Below are 14,251 nucleotides of genomic sequence, written 5' to 3' on the forward strand. Positions count from 1 at the left end.
GTAGAAGTTCAAGTAGAAATCGAAGGGAAGGGGTTGACTTGGGAGTTTATACCCCGTGCAACACGTGCCCGTTCCCCCGCCTTTCTCGATTTCCCCAGATCGTCAGGTTCACAACTTCGTTTCTATTTATTGATTCTGTTGGACCCTGAGACCCGTACGGAGTAGACCCTTCGCAATCATCTTCTCTTGCCGAGAATCAAGCTTTGGGTCCTCGGCTCCGCCGAAAAAAAAAAAGTCGCCTCCGGGATCTGGGGTTCCGCTACGGCCTCTCATGTCGTTCCACTGACTCTTATGCCTCCCGTCTCCTCGATCGCCTCTCCCGTCAGACTCACCTCGGTCGAAAAGATCAGGATTAAGTCCTATCGATTCGCGCCGTCGCTCTATGTCGACCTAGAGTGTCTTTCCGCCTCCTCGGAGAAGCATGTCAACAACCTCCCTCCAATCCGCGCCCATTTCCTATCCGCCCTTCTCAGCCCAGCCACAATCTAAACGAATGCCCCAATCCCAAACCCCCGGGCTGGACACGCTTGCGGAGGGGTCACAGTATGCTCTGGAACAACTCCAGCTAGCACGGGAAGCTGGCGCAGCCAACACCCCTTCAGACCTCGCTCAATCGCTCCCTGATTCCAAAGTCCCGCATACCCAGCATCTCCTATATAGTGAACAAGACGCCTCCGGTCTGAAAGGTCCACAATCGCGTGACAGCCTGGCGGAGGCTCGCTCCGTAATTCGCAAGAACTCGTCTGCAACTCCGGTCCGGCGGAGAATTAGCCGGGCGTGCGACCAGTGCAACCAGTTGCGAACCAAGTGCGACGGGCAAAATCCATGCGCACATTGCGTTGGTATGGGCATCTTAGAAAATTATTCTTAGCTTGGAGAATATTTAAATTAACGAATCACAGAGTTCGGACTCAGTTGCGAATACGCCCGCGAGCGCAAGAAACGCGGGAAAGCATCGAAAAAGGATATAGCTGCAACCGTCACCACCGACAGCGAAGTTGGTAGCAAAGACAGTGCGACACATACCCAAAGCCAGCCCTCGAACGGCCATTCTATCACCGAGTCCAACGAACGCTACGACCCAGCCTTTGATGCTGCCCGCACTTTATCCGAAAGCGCACAATCACGACCACATAACGCTGAGATACCTGGCTTGCCTGGGATGCGCCAAAATCAGACACCAGTACAAGCTTCGCAGCAGCAGATTAGCTCTAGCATGGCAAGTATACCCTTCAGTCACTACGAAGCACTACAGGAATCACATCGACCACCAATGCCCGTACCCGATTTGCGCTCTTTACATATGATGCAATCTGCGAGTGCAAACCCTCGGTCGCCTGGCTCAATGCTTCAATCTCAAGCCTTTGGATCAAGTTATAACGATGGTGCGTACCCTCTTATAAATGCACAAGAGGCAAACCCAACGTCCATGAACCAGTTCCGCCTCGGGAACTCGGCGGAGAATCATCCAGCTTCATTCCTAGGGTTTTCTCCGCCGGGTCAATCGCCCAGTTGGCTGCCGCTCCCTTCTCCGTCTCCCGCCAATTTTCCATCTTTCAGCATGCCACCTTTCTCTAGTTCGTTGAGATACCCCGTTTTGCAACCAGTTCTTCCACACATCGTGTCTATAATCCCTCAATCGCTCGCCTGTGACCTTCTCGATGTCTACTTTACCAGCTCTTCTTCCTCGCATCTATCTCCGTCATCCCCGTATGTTGTGGGTTATGTTTTCCGCAAACTATCCTTCCTACACCCCACAAAACCGCGGGCGTGTAGTCCCGGTCTTCTCGCTAGTATGCTATGGGTAGCTGCGCAAACAAGTGAAGCTGCATTTTTGACATCTCCTCCCTCTGCTCGTGGGCGTGTTTGCCAAAAGCTTTTGGAATTGACTGTTGGCTTGCTTAGACCACTGATTCATGGGCCTGCAACTGGCGAGGCATCCCCCAATTATCCCGCTAATATGGTGATCAACGGGGTCGCTCTAGGTGGATTTGGTGTATCAATGGACCAATTAGGCGCCCAGAGCAGTGCAACTGGCGCTGTGGATGATGTTGCTACGTACGTCCACTTGGCCACTGTCGTTTCTGCTAGCGAATACAAGGCTGCAAGTATGCGATGGTGGACAGCAGCTTGGTCTCTTGCACGAGAGCTCAAGTTGGGTCGCGAACTTCCGCCGAATGCGACAACTCGCCAGGACGGCGAACTAGAAGGCGAAGGCGAACTTGATGTGAATGGCAAACGGCAACCATCCCAGCTCATGGGCCATGGTCCTGGTAACTCGACTGTCAATCTCACAGAAGAGGAACGCGAAGAGCGCCGTCGCATATGGTGGTTGTTATATGCCACTGATCGCCATCTAGCGCTCTGCTATAACCGTCCTTTGACTCTTCTCGATAAGGAGTGCGAGGGTTTATTACAACCTATGAACGACGACATCTGGCAAACGGGGGATTTCTCGTCAGTCAACTACCGTCGTGCCGGTCCCTCCTTTGAGTGCACAGGTCACAGCATGTTCGGATACTTTTTACCACTGATGTCTATACTGGGTGAAATTGTGGATCTTCAACATGCTCGCAACCACCCACGATTCGGTCTTCATTTCCGTAACAGCGGTGAATGGGAATACCAGGCGATGGAAATCAGCCGACAGCTCGATGTTTACGCCCAGAGCTTGAAAGAGTTTGAAGCCCGGTTCACGAGCTCCCTTGCTCTCGGTCCAGAGACCGATACTGCCATGGAAGGATCCAATCTCAATCATGTCAGCCCGTCGGGTCGATCGAGTAGTACTGTCGGATCGCATGTTAGCGAGTCTATCGTCCATACAAGGATGGTAGTTGCTTATGGCACCCACATCATGCACGTTCTTCACATCCTGCTGGCTGGAAAATGGGATCCGATCAATCTTCTCGATGATAATGACCTCTGGATTTCATCTGAATCGTTCATTACGGCCATGGGACATGCTGTCAGCTCTGCTGAAGCCGCTTCGGATATTCTAGAATACGACCCCGATCTGAGTTTCATGCCCTTCTTCTTCGGTATATATCTGCTGCAAGGTAGCTTCCTCCTACTTTTGACTGCAGATAAGTTGCAAGGTGATGCTAGCCCAAGTGTGGTTAGAGCATGCGAGACTATCGTACGAGCACATGAGGCTTGTGTTGTGACGTTGAACACTGAATATCAGGTAAGTACCCCAATCCTACCTGCACCGTCAAGTATCAGTACTAATTTTCACCTAGCGAACTTTCCGAAAAGTAATGCGCTCGGCTCTTGCTCAGGTCCGCGGTCGTGTCCCAGAAGACTTTGGCGAGCAGCAGCAGCGCCGGCGTGAAGTACTGGCCCTTTACCGCTGGAGCGGGGACGGCAGTGGCCTTGCGCTCTAGTTGACACATTCACCGCCTATTATTTCGTCATTGATCCAGTATATATTTTTCTTTCTTGTTGGTTCTGATTTACGTCTTGTATACTACATCTCTTGGATTTTGGACATACCCCGAGGAGCGAAAAGGCGTATTCTTTGTCTACTTATTTACTCGACACATACCACACCTTCCATTCCTATATTGACTCTGGTGTTTGGAAACCAGATGTATGAAATACAATCGTTGAGTTGAGCTCAATTAGTAACGATACGTCGTATGAAATCCATGGATATATGGCGATAGGTAAGTTCAGGGCTAGCGCTGAATAACCAAATACACATAGCAGATGACAGTCTCTCCACATTGGGGCCTTCTTTTTAAGTGCATTATTCTCATCCTTGTTTTTGACACTTTGCTACATAACGTTCTTCATTGCTTGATGAATCAGTGAATATCTTATTCCGTGAGTGGAGGACCTGGAATTGCCATAGACTACCCTTCAAAATTAAGACGGCGCTAGACTCTACAAGGCTGACGATAGGGCTCTTCCGTGCGAAATAATTCAAATGAATTATGCTCAAAGGTGGGTTTGTCATGTGGAACTGTGGACCTATTAATTTTGTCGACACTGATAGATGAACGCATATTTATCACCTTGAAATGACCTAACGGCATCTATAAAGGCTTGATTAGGTACGCTCATGCCACCACCCTGATGTCACATCATAACCAGGGAGCTTTATATACTAGAGCCTGATGTATAGTCCGAGTATTCAGTCAATGCTACCTATAGCTACATTGTCTCGTAACTATGAGCATAGCCTTCAAATTTATGCATATAGACTACTATAGCTGCCCATTGATACAAGGGGTACTGCACGGGGCTTGGTATAGAAACCTCTATGGAAAATCGCCAATTACGGGATTCTCTCATGATATAGAATCCAGTCTATTAGGAAATACCCATTCAATGTCCCTCCATTTATACAAGATCGATAGACGTCATGTGACAGTGCTTATTTGGCCCCACTTCAGCTCCAGCTCCAACCCCAACTCCGATTCCAACCTCTAACTTCCAACTTCCAACTCCAGACTTTCTCACCCAAACAGTCTTGGGGTTAAAGCCACTACAATGAAACCATATATTGGTATCCCACTTGTCTTCGGGCTCGTCTATCGAGCCTGGTCTCGCAAATCCCTTACCCCACTAGGCCTCGTTGTTGCGGGATGTTCGGCCTCCGCACACGCCCTCCACCCATGGTCAGCCCCAGTTGCGCTATTGGCGGTATTCTATTTTGGTGGAACAAAGGTTACAAAGGTGAGTGTCAGATCCTTTGGGGCTGGGGCTTATTTGCTGCCAACGCTCGGTCTGGCGGTGTATATTAATCTTTATCACGTTACTGATGATATTCCGCAATGCTAGGTAAAACACGAGATCAAATCCCGCTTGACACTCTCCGCTACCGGCACAGAGGGCGGCGAAGGTCCTCGTAACCACATTCAAGTCCTCGCAAACTCTATTGTTGGAACGATCCTATCTATCCTCCACGCCATTGTTCTAGCCAAATCGACAGACACAGAATCATGTTTCTCACTCGGCCAAAATGCGGCTGATATTTTGATGGTTGGGATTGTCGCGTATGTAGTTCTTTCATCTTCCCTTTTTTTTCATCTGCGCCCCCTCTGTTTCGATTACATGCTAACTGCAATCAATTATAGAAATTACGCCGCCGTCGCCGCAGACACGTTCTCCTCTGAACTTGGCATTCTCTCCAAATCCAAACCTCGTCTCATAACTTCCCTCAATTTCCGTGAAGTTCCCCCTGGTACAAACGGTGGTGTCACTGCAACTGGGCTGGGAGCTGGTCTTCTGGGTTCATTCATTGTCTCTTTAACATCTGCGGCTGTTCTTCCATTTTGTTCTAGCGCAGGCATTAAAGAGCGAGCACTTTGGACTGTGGCAATGACCTTTTGGGGAGCACTGGGAAGCGTTCTTGATAGTGTTCTTGGTGGCCTTTTGCAAGCTAGTGTTGTTGATAAGAGGAGTGGGAAAGTTGTCGAGGGAAGTGGCGGTAGGAAGGTATGTCGTCAACCATTCATAGATGATGAGCTTTACTCACCACTTTATACAGGTCTTGATTCACACTGTCTCCTCCAAAAGGTCGACCATAGATGCTTCTCACGCCGAAGCTACGGGTAGCGCTGTCAATGCGGCTTCATCCTGCGGCAGCGAAGAAAAGGTTGAGTTGCAAGAAGAAACACATGAAAGCCGCCGTGTCGAAACTGGTCATGATTGGCTTGATAATAATGGTGTGAACATCTTTATGGCTGCTTCGATGAGTGTTGGGGCCATGGGCATTGCACAGTATGTATGGGGACTGAATGTATATGAGCTGCTTGTATGAATTAGCTGTGCAGAGGTCACTCTACTGTCTGTAAGTATCATCAAGCACACCTGATCTAGCTTGGGTGACCTACTTTTTTGGAGCTTAATCTACATACGGCTCCAATTACCTGTCTCTAATTTATCTCATTGAAAACGTAGGTATTAAGAAGAAAATCAACGTGATAATAATGTCAAGAGTCCCATTTCGTCCGACGTAGGGATTTCCCAGCATATTGCTTATCTGCACCTTCCACCCCAGAACCCTCCAGGGTTGTATGTAGTGAGATCCTTCGTTCCTTCTCAACTCTTCTTCGTTGACGTGTCACGTGCCACTCTGGCCCTACATCGTGAGTACCTTTCGTTTACTTTGGCAAGCAAATATGCTTACCCAGAACCCTCCAGGGTTACATGTACTGAGATCTTCGTTCCTTCTCAACTCTTCCTCGTTTACGTGTCACGTGCCACTCTGGCCCTACATCGTGAGCACCTCCTTCGTTTACTTCGGCAGGCAAATACGCTTACTGACCACCTCATGCTACAAATAGCAAAGATGAACCAGCTGCAGGTCGAGGCAAGGCCTACTGGCGCGAACATGTCCATCATCCGCATCAAGAAGCCAGGCATTCGTCTCTTGCCAGACATTTTTCGTGATGAGCAAGACGTTCCTCTCCAGGCCAACGGGTTCATTCGCCGTGAATACATGATCAATGGCTATGCTGAAGAGAAGTTCTTTGCCACCCGTCTCGTTCTCTATTACCCCGAGAATCTGTCTAAGTTTTCGGGACTTGCTGTTGTTGAGCCTGCTGGTGTATCAGACAGGAGACAGGTCTGGTCCAAAATCAAACGGTGGATAATGAGAAACGGTGATTCAACTCCTTCTTAAGACTTATTTCTCCCCCCGTCTAACAATTCTATAGGTCACGCATGGATTGAAATCGATTCACAGGCCCCCAGTGCCTTAGAACTCAGGAAATTGGACAGGAATCGCTACAGGGAAATCACTTTCACCCCAACTCCACTCTTGAAGCAACTCCTCCGTCAAACACGATCAGATTCGAATGTTTCCAAGACATCACTTTGGTCGAAATACAAAATGTTTAAGCAATTATGGTGGGCAACAACTATGCAGTCTCCACAGATACTGGTTGCTGCCTCGTATGCTGCAAGATCTGGCGATTTGCGAATCAAAGCAAACCGCGTGATTCTGTGTGGATTGGCTGAGACAGGCGATGTGACCCGTCGGTTCATCCTCCACGAATCTCGTCTCCAGTTGCCTGATGGAACAATTCCATTCGAAGGATTTCTGCCATTCCAGAGTGACGGTGGACCTGCACTGGAGGACCCACGCTCGCCTGCTATCAAAATCATCGAAACAATGGGCGAGTACGATCTCTTCTCCCACGCATCCCTCTACAGAGAGCAAGATGACCGATTGACCTACCCCCACCGCCGCGAGGATAGCCACAGCTACCGCTTGTACGAGGTCCCCGGTCTGCCGGCCCGCAATGCTACTTACATTACCAGGGCGGAAATCACTAATATGGCTCCTGGTGCCTACAAGGCCGGCGAATGGAGCAGCTTCTGCAGCTCCTACATTTACCATGCCATCTTCGAAGCCATGGATAAATGGATCACCACGAACGTCGCACCCGTGCCGGGTGCTGTGATGGCCACTACGGAGCGTGGAGATTTTATTCAGGATATGCACGGAAACACCATTGGAGGGATTCGGACTGTGCACTCGGAGGCTCCCACGTCGAAGCTGGTTGATGTCAAGATGAACAGCCGGCGTACATGGTTCAGTGGTAAGTGGTATTCCTGGTGCCAATTAAAGATAAGCTCCGCCGTGACTGACACTATTCTAAAGGATCGGAGCGCCCATTTAATAAGGCAAAGATGAAGGCAAACTACAGAAATATTGCCAATTATCGCAAGTTGGCCACTGAGGCTATCCAAGCTCAGCTTCGAGTCGGATTCTTGCTGGAGGATGACCGTGAAATCCTGCACCGTGATACTGTTGAGAATGTTGTCTTCTAATTCGTGATACTGTTGAGAATATCGGTTGTCTTCTAATTATTGTTACCAAACATCAGGAAGGAACTCCAATCACTCCAATTGATATTTTTATCTGATTGCTCCTCGCTCCACAGTATTTGTAATTTCCGATCCTAACGGAACTTGTATCAATTGCTCTCACCTCAACGTAGTTGAAAATCAAGACCAAAGATCTAAAATAATGCATATAAGTTGAAATCCAGTACTTAACACCTCCGTCAACCAGAGGCCTCATACAGTTCGGACTAAATCTCATGGCGCAGAGGCTCATTTATATTGTGAACTACATTATCAAAAAAGTTTCGGAATAAAATGCAGAAAGCAAAAAAACATACAACAGTAAGGATTCGCTAGTGGTCACCCACCTAACTACTAACTTACCGGCGTGTGGCTTAAGTACGGCTGAGCGGACGGGAAGCCCTGTTCTCCACACCCTGTGGTCGTATGTACTTGTTTTACTATTAAAGGAAAATATATAGAGTAGAATAGAATGATTCTAACAGTGATACTAGTTACATTAAGGCGCAGAGCCACACGGGAGTTTACTATAAAAGTCTTGGTATGTTTTCCCCGCCGGAGCCAAGACGAGTCGTCTATCTGCCTTCCCTTCTTCTTCTTCTTCTCCTCTCTCCTGCACCCGATCTCGGAAAAGTAATCAAAAATGGAACCGAACTGGCTGACTGCACGCAACAACCATACATACGAAAATGGACGCCGCTACCATGGCTTCAAGGCCGAATTCCCCTTTCCAGACGACCAAAAGGCCACCTCAGCACACGCAATGATCAGCACCATGTGGCATCATCTTCTAGACGGCAGGACTTTTATTGCCCCCCTGGATCCCGTCCAGAAAAACCACAAGTTTCTCGAATTCGCTACCCGCAGCGGCTCCTGGACGATCATGGCGCTGGACCGCCATCATCCTGCCCCGCGCTTGATGGGGATGGACCCGGCCCATATGTCTCCAAATCTCCAGTATTTCGAACACCACGAGCTGGAGGGCGATTGGCCGTTTACTGCAAAACAGGCGTTTCATTTGATCCATGCGCAGTCGCTAGGCGGGGTGATTGCCGACTATGACAAGTTCTACGCTAACGCGTTCCAGCATCTTCTCCCGGGAGGGTGGTTAGAAGTGTGGGAGAACGATTTACGCTTCTTCACCGATAACGAACAAGATGAAACTCGGCTAGTGGCACTGAGGGAGTGGGAGGCGCTGATGCACGAGGCAGCAGCCAAGTTTGGCAAGCGAGTTGACGTGGCAGCTGAGCAGAAGGAGCTGATGCGTTCAGCTGGCTATGTGCAAGTCGATGAACAGATATTCAAGGTAAGTGAGTCCGAAATAGGATAGAGATTCAACGATAATCCGTATATATGTTATGGCCTAAGGGGCTGACTATCGGATACTTGTGAATAGGTCCCCTATGGCGAGTGGAGTGACGACCCAACTTTGAAAAATATTGGGGGGTACTACGTATTCCAGATGCAGTGCGCGCTAGAAGGATATACGCTACGTCTATTCACGAAGACATTGGGCTGGTCAAAGGAAGACACCGATGTCCTGATTAGTCGGGTGCAGGAGGAACTACAGCAAAAGGATCTGCGGCTCTACTCATATTTCCATCTCGTCATAGGGCAGAAGCCAAAACAAGCCGCTCGAAACTAACAGGGAGGAGGGAGGATAGAAAGCAAAGAGGATAACCCGAAAGAGAGAGAGAGATTGCTGGACAGCAAACTTCAAGGGATGAAGTGCGCTTAAGCATTTGAAACAAGAGAGGAGCTCTTTGACTTGACAATTTGCGAATAACAAACCCCGATTAACTACTATACAAATGTATTCTAAGTACTAGTCTCTGCCTCAAGGGCTTCCCAACTCCAGACCGGCCCAACACAATACGTAGCTCCCACCTGTAACAGCCCTGTGCAGGCTTCAGTAGCATTACCAGCCAGACTAGGGTTGACCTCACGGAAAAGGTCGCTTGTGATACCGGTCGACGTGCAGATCTTCGCGCACGTATCGTCGGCCGCCGCAACAGTGTACCAGCTGCCGCAATAATTGGTAGTGCCATTGGCGACAGTGCTGTTGGCCGGCGGCAGAATAACAATGCTTGTGTAGCCGGTGCTGCCACCAGGTGCGACTACGACACCAGGGATAGGGTTGGAAACGTTGTAGATGCCCCCCTGCGGCGACAAGCAGAGAGTGCGGCCGTGGATCCAGACCGTAGAGACCAGGTTGTCACAAAAGTAATTGATCCACGGGTTATAGGCGCCCAGGTTTCCGAGGCCGATGCCTGTATCGAGCTCGATAGACTCGCAAGTGTCGGTGTCCTCCAGCATGTATAGCTCGTGGCAGGTGAGCGGGATGCAGAGCTCGTTGCCAGCAGCCAGCGTAGTGCAGTTGGTGATATAGCCAGTGTTGGCGCTCTGTAGGGCAGCTGAGGCTACCGAGTAGGTAAGCGCCACGCTGTCACAGCTGTCGCCAACCTGTGAGGTATAGGTCACGCCGGTGAAGCAGGGGATGGGCTCCTGCTCGATGGGGATGTACTGCGGATCCTGCACGTCCGTAGGGCCAACCTCGACTCCACAGGTGCTATATATATACTCTAGCCTTGCCTTGAGATACGGAGACTCCAGTGTGGACTGAAAGATGGAGTAAGGCGACGACTGCATCATGATGTTCAAGTTCACGTAGCACCACGAACATAGCTCGTCCCGCGGCATTTCTTCGTACGAATCGACAATCGTAAACGTATCAATCAAATCTACTTTGTCAGTTCAAATATTATATCATGAGGATGACGGACAAAAACATACTGTTACAGTAAACATCCGTGTCCGGATCTTTCAGGCACGTCTCGTTGTATCCCGTCCAGATGGTCCCTCCAGCGCGTGCAGGAAAAGTGACGGCAGATTTGACGGTGAAGTTCTGGCCCTGGCATGCTGAAACAACCCCGTCATAATAGCTCTGTAGAGATCGGCCGCAGCCAGTGTCGCATACAGCGTCTGTCAGGTTCTTGCTGTCTAAAGACCCGTGCATCTCGGGTTGTTGCCAGCCCTCCAGCATCTCCTGGCACTGGATCCTCTGCTTCATAGCCGTCTGACAGGCTGTCGTCAGGTCGGCAATGCGGCTACTGTCATCGCGGTAGATCTGAAACCCTTCAAACTTGCGTTCACCAATGGTTGTGTTGGACGAGTTGCGCACCCAGGCTAGGATGGACGATAGAAACCCGTTGCGGTTATCTACGGCACGTGTGACGAGCTCACCGACGGGCGATACCATCTCGACAATGGCCTTGGTGCACAGGTTGTAGATCCAGATGTCATTGCTCTGCTCGATGAAGAATCCCCGCTGTTGGCAGTCCTCGGTGTCCAGGCAGTCCTGGCTATAGTCCGAGAACCAGCTATACAATCCTGCACCCAGTAGATACACCGTCTCTGAGTCTAAAATGCGAACAGCCCACGAGACAGCGCAGGTACCCGATCCGCTGTCACAGTTGTCAAACGTTGGGTCGTCCTTGAAGAGACCGGTAGTAAAGGGCTGCGGCGCGTTGGGAGTCGGCTGGAAATAGGGAGACTCAGTCTGGATCATCCCAAACACAATATCTTTAGCACCAGAGAGCTGGTATTGGTATAGAACGCAGTGCTCTGATGCCGTTCCATACAGCCACGTTGGGCCCTGGCTCTCGATCAGCACTCCACGGCCGACATAGATGTCGATTTGATCCTGCGAGATCTTATCGAGGTCGTGGTCCGCCACCCACACCCACACGTTTTCTAAATATGCAGAGCTCTGTGCCGTCATATGCAGTATTAGGGAAGCCGCTTTACACGCTTGATTGACAGATCCAGACTGTTTAGGGCAGTCTTCGGACTGAAGATCAGTTCCAATGGCACCACCAACTCGGAAATGAGAGTCTAAACACATTAGCACCGTCAAAACATGTATGTTTGTATATATGAACAGATTGAATGGGGAGAAGAAGAAGAAGAAGGAAACAACATACCCCATAAACCAGATGAGCCCTGGATTGACTCATGTACATTCCACTCCATCAGCACTGCTCCAGCGGTGTTGCCAGAGACAGTAAAGAGCATATCCTGAATTTCCACCACACCGACGTCTCCAGGCTGTCCAACCTTGACCATGACCCGCGGGTTAAGCTCGTCCTGGAACTTAGCGCCCTTGGCCATGATCTGCGACCAAGCCTGGCCAATGATGCGACTGCCCACAGGGACATTGAGCGTGTCTTTGACGACGTACACCCCAAAGGGAAAATAGACAATGGACGACAGATTGGCCGCATTTTGGAGAATAACATTAAGAATCGGGCCATCATCTGTGACTCCATCACCTTTGGCACCCAGAGACTTGACATCCATGAGCTGGGCCATGCCAATGTCATGATACTTGGGACGACGACGTGTAAAGAAGTTGGGATTGACATAACCAGTGTCAGCAAGCAGAGACGCTGTGCGATTCATGGCTGGAATAGCCTGTCCATTGACAAAGCCACTGACGCCTGACTCGCTCGACACCATGCCAAATCCCCAGTTGTCGAGAAAGACCTCATCGCCGCCGGCGACCAGGGTAGTGGCGAGTACGTTGTCAATAATGGCATCCTGCACATTGAAGAAGCCTGTGTTCTGCACCAGCAAAGCCGTCGAGTTCTCTGAGTATAGCGAGGTTACGATACCCTTCTGTGTGTTGGCAATCAGGGCATCGGTGATAATCAGCGAACCAACGGGCTGGCCATTGCTCATGGGCCCACCGGCACCACCAACAATGATGATGCCTGTAGTGCACGACTCAATCACGATATCCTGCATAGTCCACGCCCAGTCCCAGTGAATCTGTAGGGCCGTGTTGCAGTTAACAAACACCAGATGGCTGGTTGTAAACTGCTGATTGCCAAAGTAGGCGCCAAAGTTACCCCCGACAAACGTTAGGTCCGCAAGGAAGCCGCCACTGCCGTTCTCCATGTAAATGCCCTGCTGCGTGCTATCAGCCAGTGCGTAGAACTCGATGTTCTCCAGCGACGTGCCCTGTGCCACCTGCCAGTGGATGGCACACACGTACGCCGATGGATCTGTGAGTCGCACGTCGATCTTGAAGTTCTTAATACTGCGCAAAAAGTTGTTTTGGTTGATGTACCATTCTTCCGTGTCGCTCACGTACACATCGGATGTGATAACGCCCAGGCCAATAAAGCTTGACGCCGCCAGAATTGTCGGCACGGTGACTGGGTCACCCAGGAACTGCGTGTTGTAGTACTGAACGATCGAGCTGCTGACCAGATATGTGCCAGGGGGGAAGTACACGACGGCCGGGTAGATTGTACTGGAGCCGCAGTCGGCACCGCAGCGGCCTCCATCTGCAATGGCCCGGTTGATAGCTGCGGTATCGTCGGTCACTCCATCGCCAGCTGCTCCGTAGTCCATAACGTTGCGCCACACCTGGTATCCGGAGGGCGCAAACGGGCTGTTGCCGCGTTGTTTCATTGTGGCCATCCAGTAGCTGGAGGCCGCTCGCTTGGTCATTTGAAGTTTCTCCTGATTCTTCTTTCCGTCACCCTCGGACGGACCAAAGCCACTGAGGCCGCTATGTGTCTTCAGCTGCTGCGGCGGGAAATTGGTGTCATTTGAGCGCAGCGCATACTTGCGGCGTATACTGGCAGCCACTTGCTCATGATCCCCAATAGGTGTGGCCGGAGGAGCAGACTCGGCGACAATGCGCGCAGCCTCTCTTATCTCGTCAGGGATAGAGTATGAGTAGGCAAAGCTGCTGTTGTCCAACGACCGTTTGTTCAGGCCTTCAGGTGGGCTTTCAATATCTAGAGCCGGCGCCGGTGTTCTGGCCCCGGTGTTCTCATTGGTGTCATCGAACTCATATTTGTTGAAATGAATATTTTCCAGACGCAGCTTGTTGGCCACCGAGAGAGCTTCGAGAGCCTTGCGTACCGTTTCCTTTGCGTCCAACATGACAGCCGAGGACGTGGGAGACGAAGAGGGAGAAGAAGAGGTAGAAGTGGAATAGGACGCAGCAGATGAGGCGCGGGCATGATGAAGATGCTGGTGTACAGCATGATGGCCATGTCCAGATACCTGGAAGACCAACAGAGCCCAGCAGAGAGCCGTGAAGATGACCCTAAGAGGGAGTACCTGGTCGAGCATCTCTGCGCTACAGACTTTTTTTTCCACTTTTTTTGATCCTCTATGGGAAATCCCCCTCTAGCTGTGTTTTAAAAGAGGCCTTGGATCAGAAAAGAAGAAGGAATTGAATTACTGCTCGGTAGTCTGGGATCATGGCTTCTTCCGGTGTCGGCAATATATCTATAACGGAGCGGCCGGGTGCCACCACTGCTGTCCAGGAGTATGTAGTATTGATTACTCCAAAAAAGGTGTTGCCGAGCAGCCAAGAAATGCAACGGGCAAGAGAGTCAGCCATTCTTGG

General features: G+C 50.3%; 5 protein-coding genes across 5 annotated transcripts; 4 read left to right on the forward strand and 1 right to left on the reverse strand.

Annotated features, from left to right (window-relative positions):
* Nucleotides 1-493: 493 nt before the first annotated feature.
* On the forward strand, nucleotides 494-3,383 carry xlnR (putative C6 transcription factor; the record flags this gene model as incomplete). Its single annotated transcript, XM_057124954.1, has 3 exons — nucleotides 494-842; nucleotides 903-3,184; nucleotides 3,240-3,383. 3 exons carry the CDS (start codon nucleotides 494-496, stop codon nucleotides 3,381-3,383), a joined length of 2,775 nt encoding a protein of 924 aa, XP_056987113.1.
* A 1,111-nt stretch (nucleotides 3,384-4,494) lies between these two features.
* On the forward strand, nucleotides 4,495-6,631 carry N7511_002530 (DUF92 domain-containing protein; the record flags this gene model as incomplete). Its single annotated transcript, XM_057124955.1, has 5 exons — nucleotides 4,495-4,680; nucleotides 4,786-5,000; nucleotides 5,082-5,442; nucleotides 5,495-5,727; nucleotides 6,151-6,631. 5 exons carry the CDS (start codon nucleotides 4,495-4,497, stop codon nucleotides 6,629-6,631), a joined length of 1,476 nt encoding a protein of 491 aa, XP_056987114.1.
* A 210-nt stretch (nucleotides 6,632-6,841) lies between these two features.
* On the forward strand, nucleotides 6,842-7,785 carry N7511_002531 (uncharacterized protein; the record flags this gene model as incomplete). The annotated part of the gene is made up of 2 exons (XM_057124956.1): nucleotides 6,842-7,553; nucleotides 7,616-7,785. 2 exons carry the CDS (start codon nucleotides 6,842-6,844, stop codon nucleotides 7,783-7,785), a joined length of 882 nt encoding a protein of 293 aa, XP_056987115.1.
* Nucleotides 7,786-8,464: 679 nt separating this feature from the next.
* N7511_002532 (uncharacterized protein) lies at nucleotides 8,465-9,466 on the forward strand (the record flags this gene model as incomplete). The annotated part of the gene is made up of 2 exons (XM_057124957.1): nucleotides 8,465-9,127; nucleotides 9,218-9,466. 2 exons carry the CDS (start codon nucleotides 8,465-8,467, stop codon nucleotides 9,464-9,466), a joined length of 912 nt encoding a protein of 303 aa, XP_056987116.1.
* Nucleotides 9,467-9,639: 173 nt separating this feature from the next.
* N7511_002533 (uncharacterized protein) lies at nucleotides 9,640-13,779 on the reverse strand (the record flags this gene model as incomplete). The annotated part of the gene is made up of 3 exons (XM_057124958.1): nucleotides 9,640-10,562; nucleotides 10,615-11,715; nucleotides 11,805-13,779. 3 exons carry the CDS (start codon nucleotides 13,777-13,779, stop codon nucleotides 9,640-9,642), a joined length of 3,999 nt encoding a protein of 1,332 aa, XP_056987117.1.
* Between the last annotated feature and the right edge of the window lie 472 nt (nucleotides 13,780-14,251).

Source organism: Penicillium nucicola (assembly GCF_028828085.1).
Source record: "Penicillium nucicola strain IBT 29836 chromosome Unknown utg000002l, whole genome shotgun sequence".
NCBI lineage: Eukaryota > Fungi > Ascomycota > Eurotiomycetes > Eurotiales > Aspergillaceae > Penicillium > Penicillium nucicola.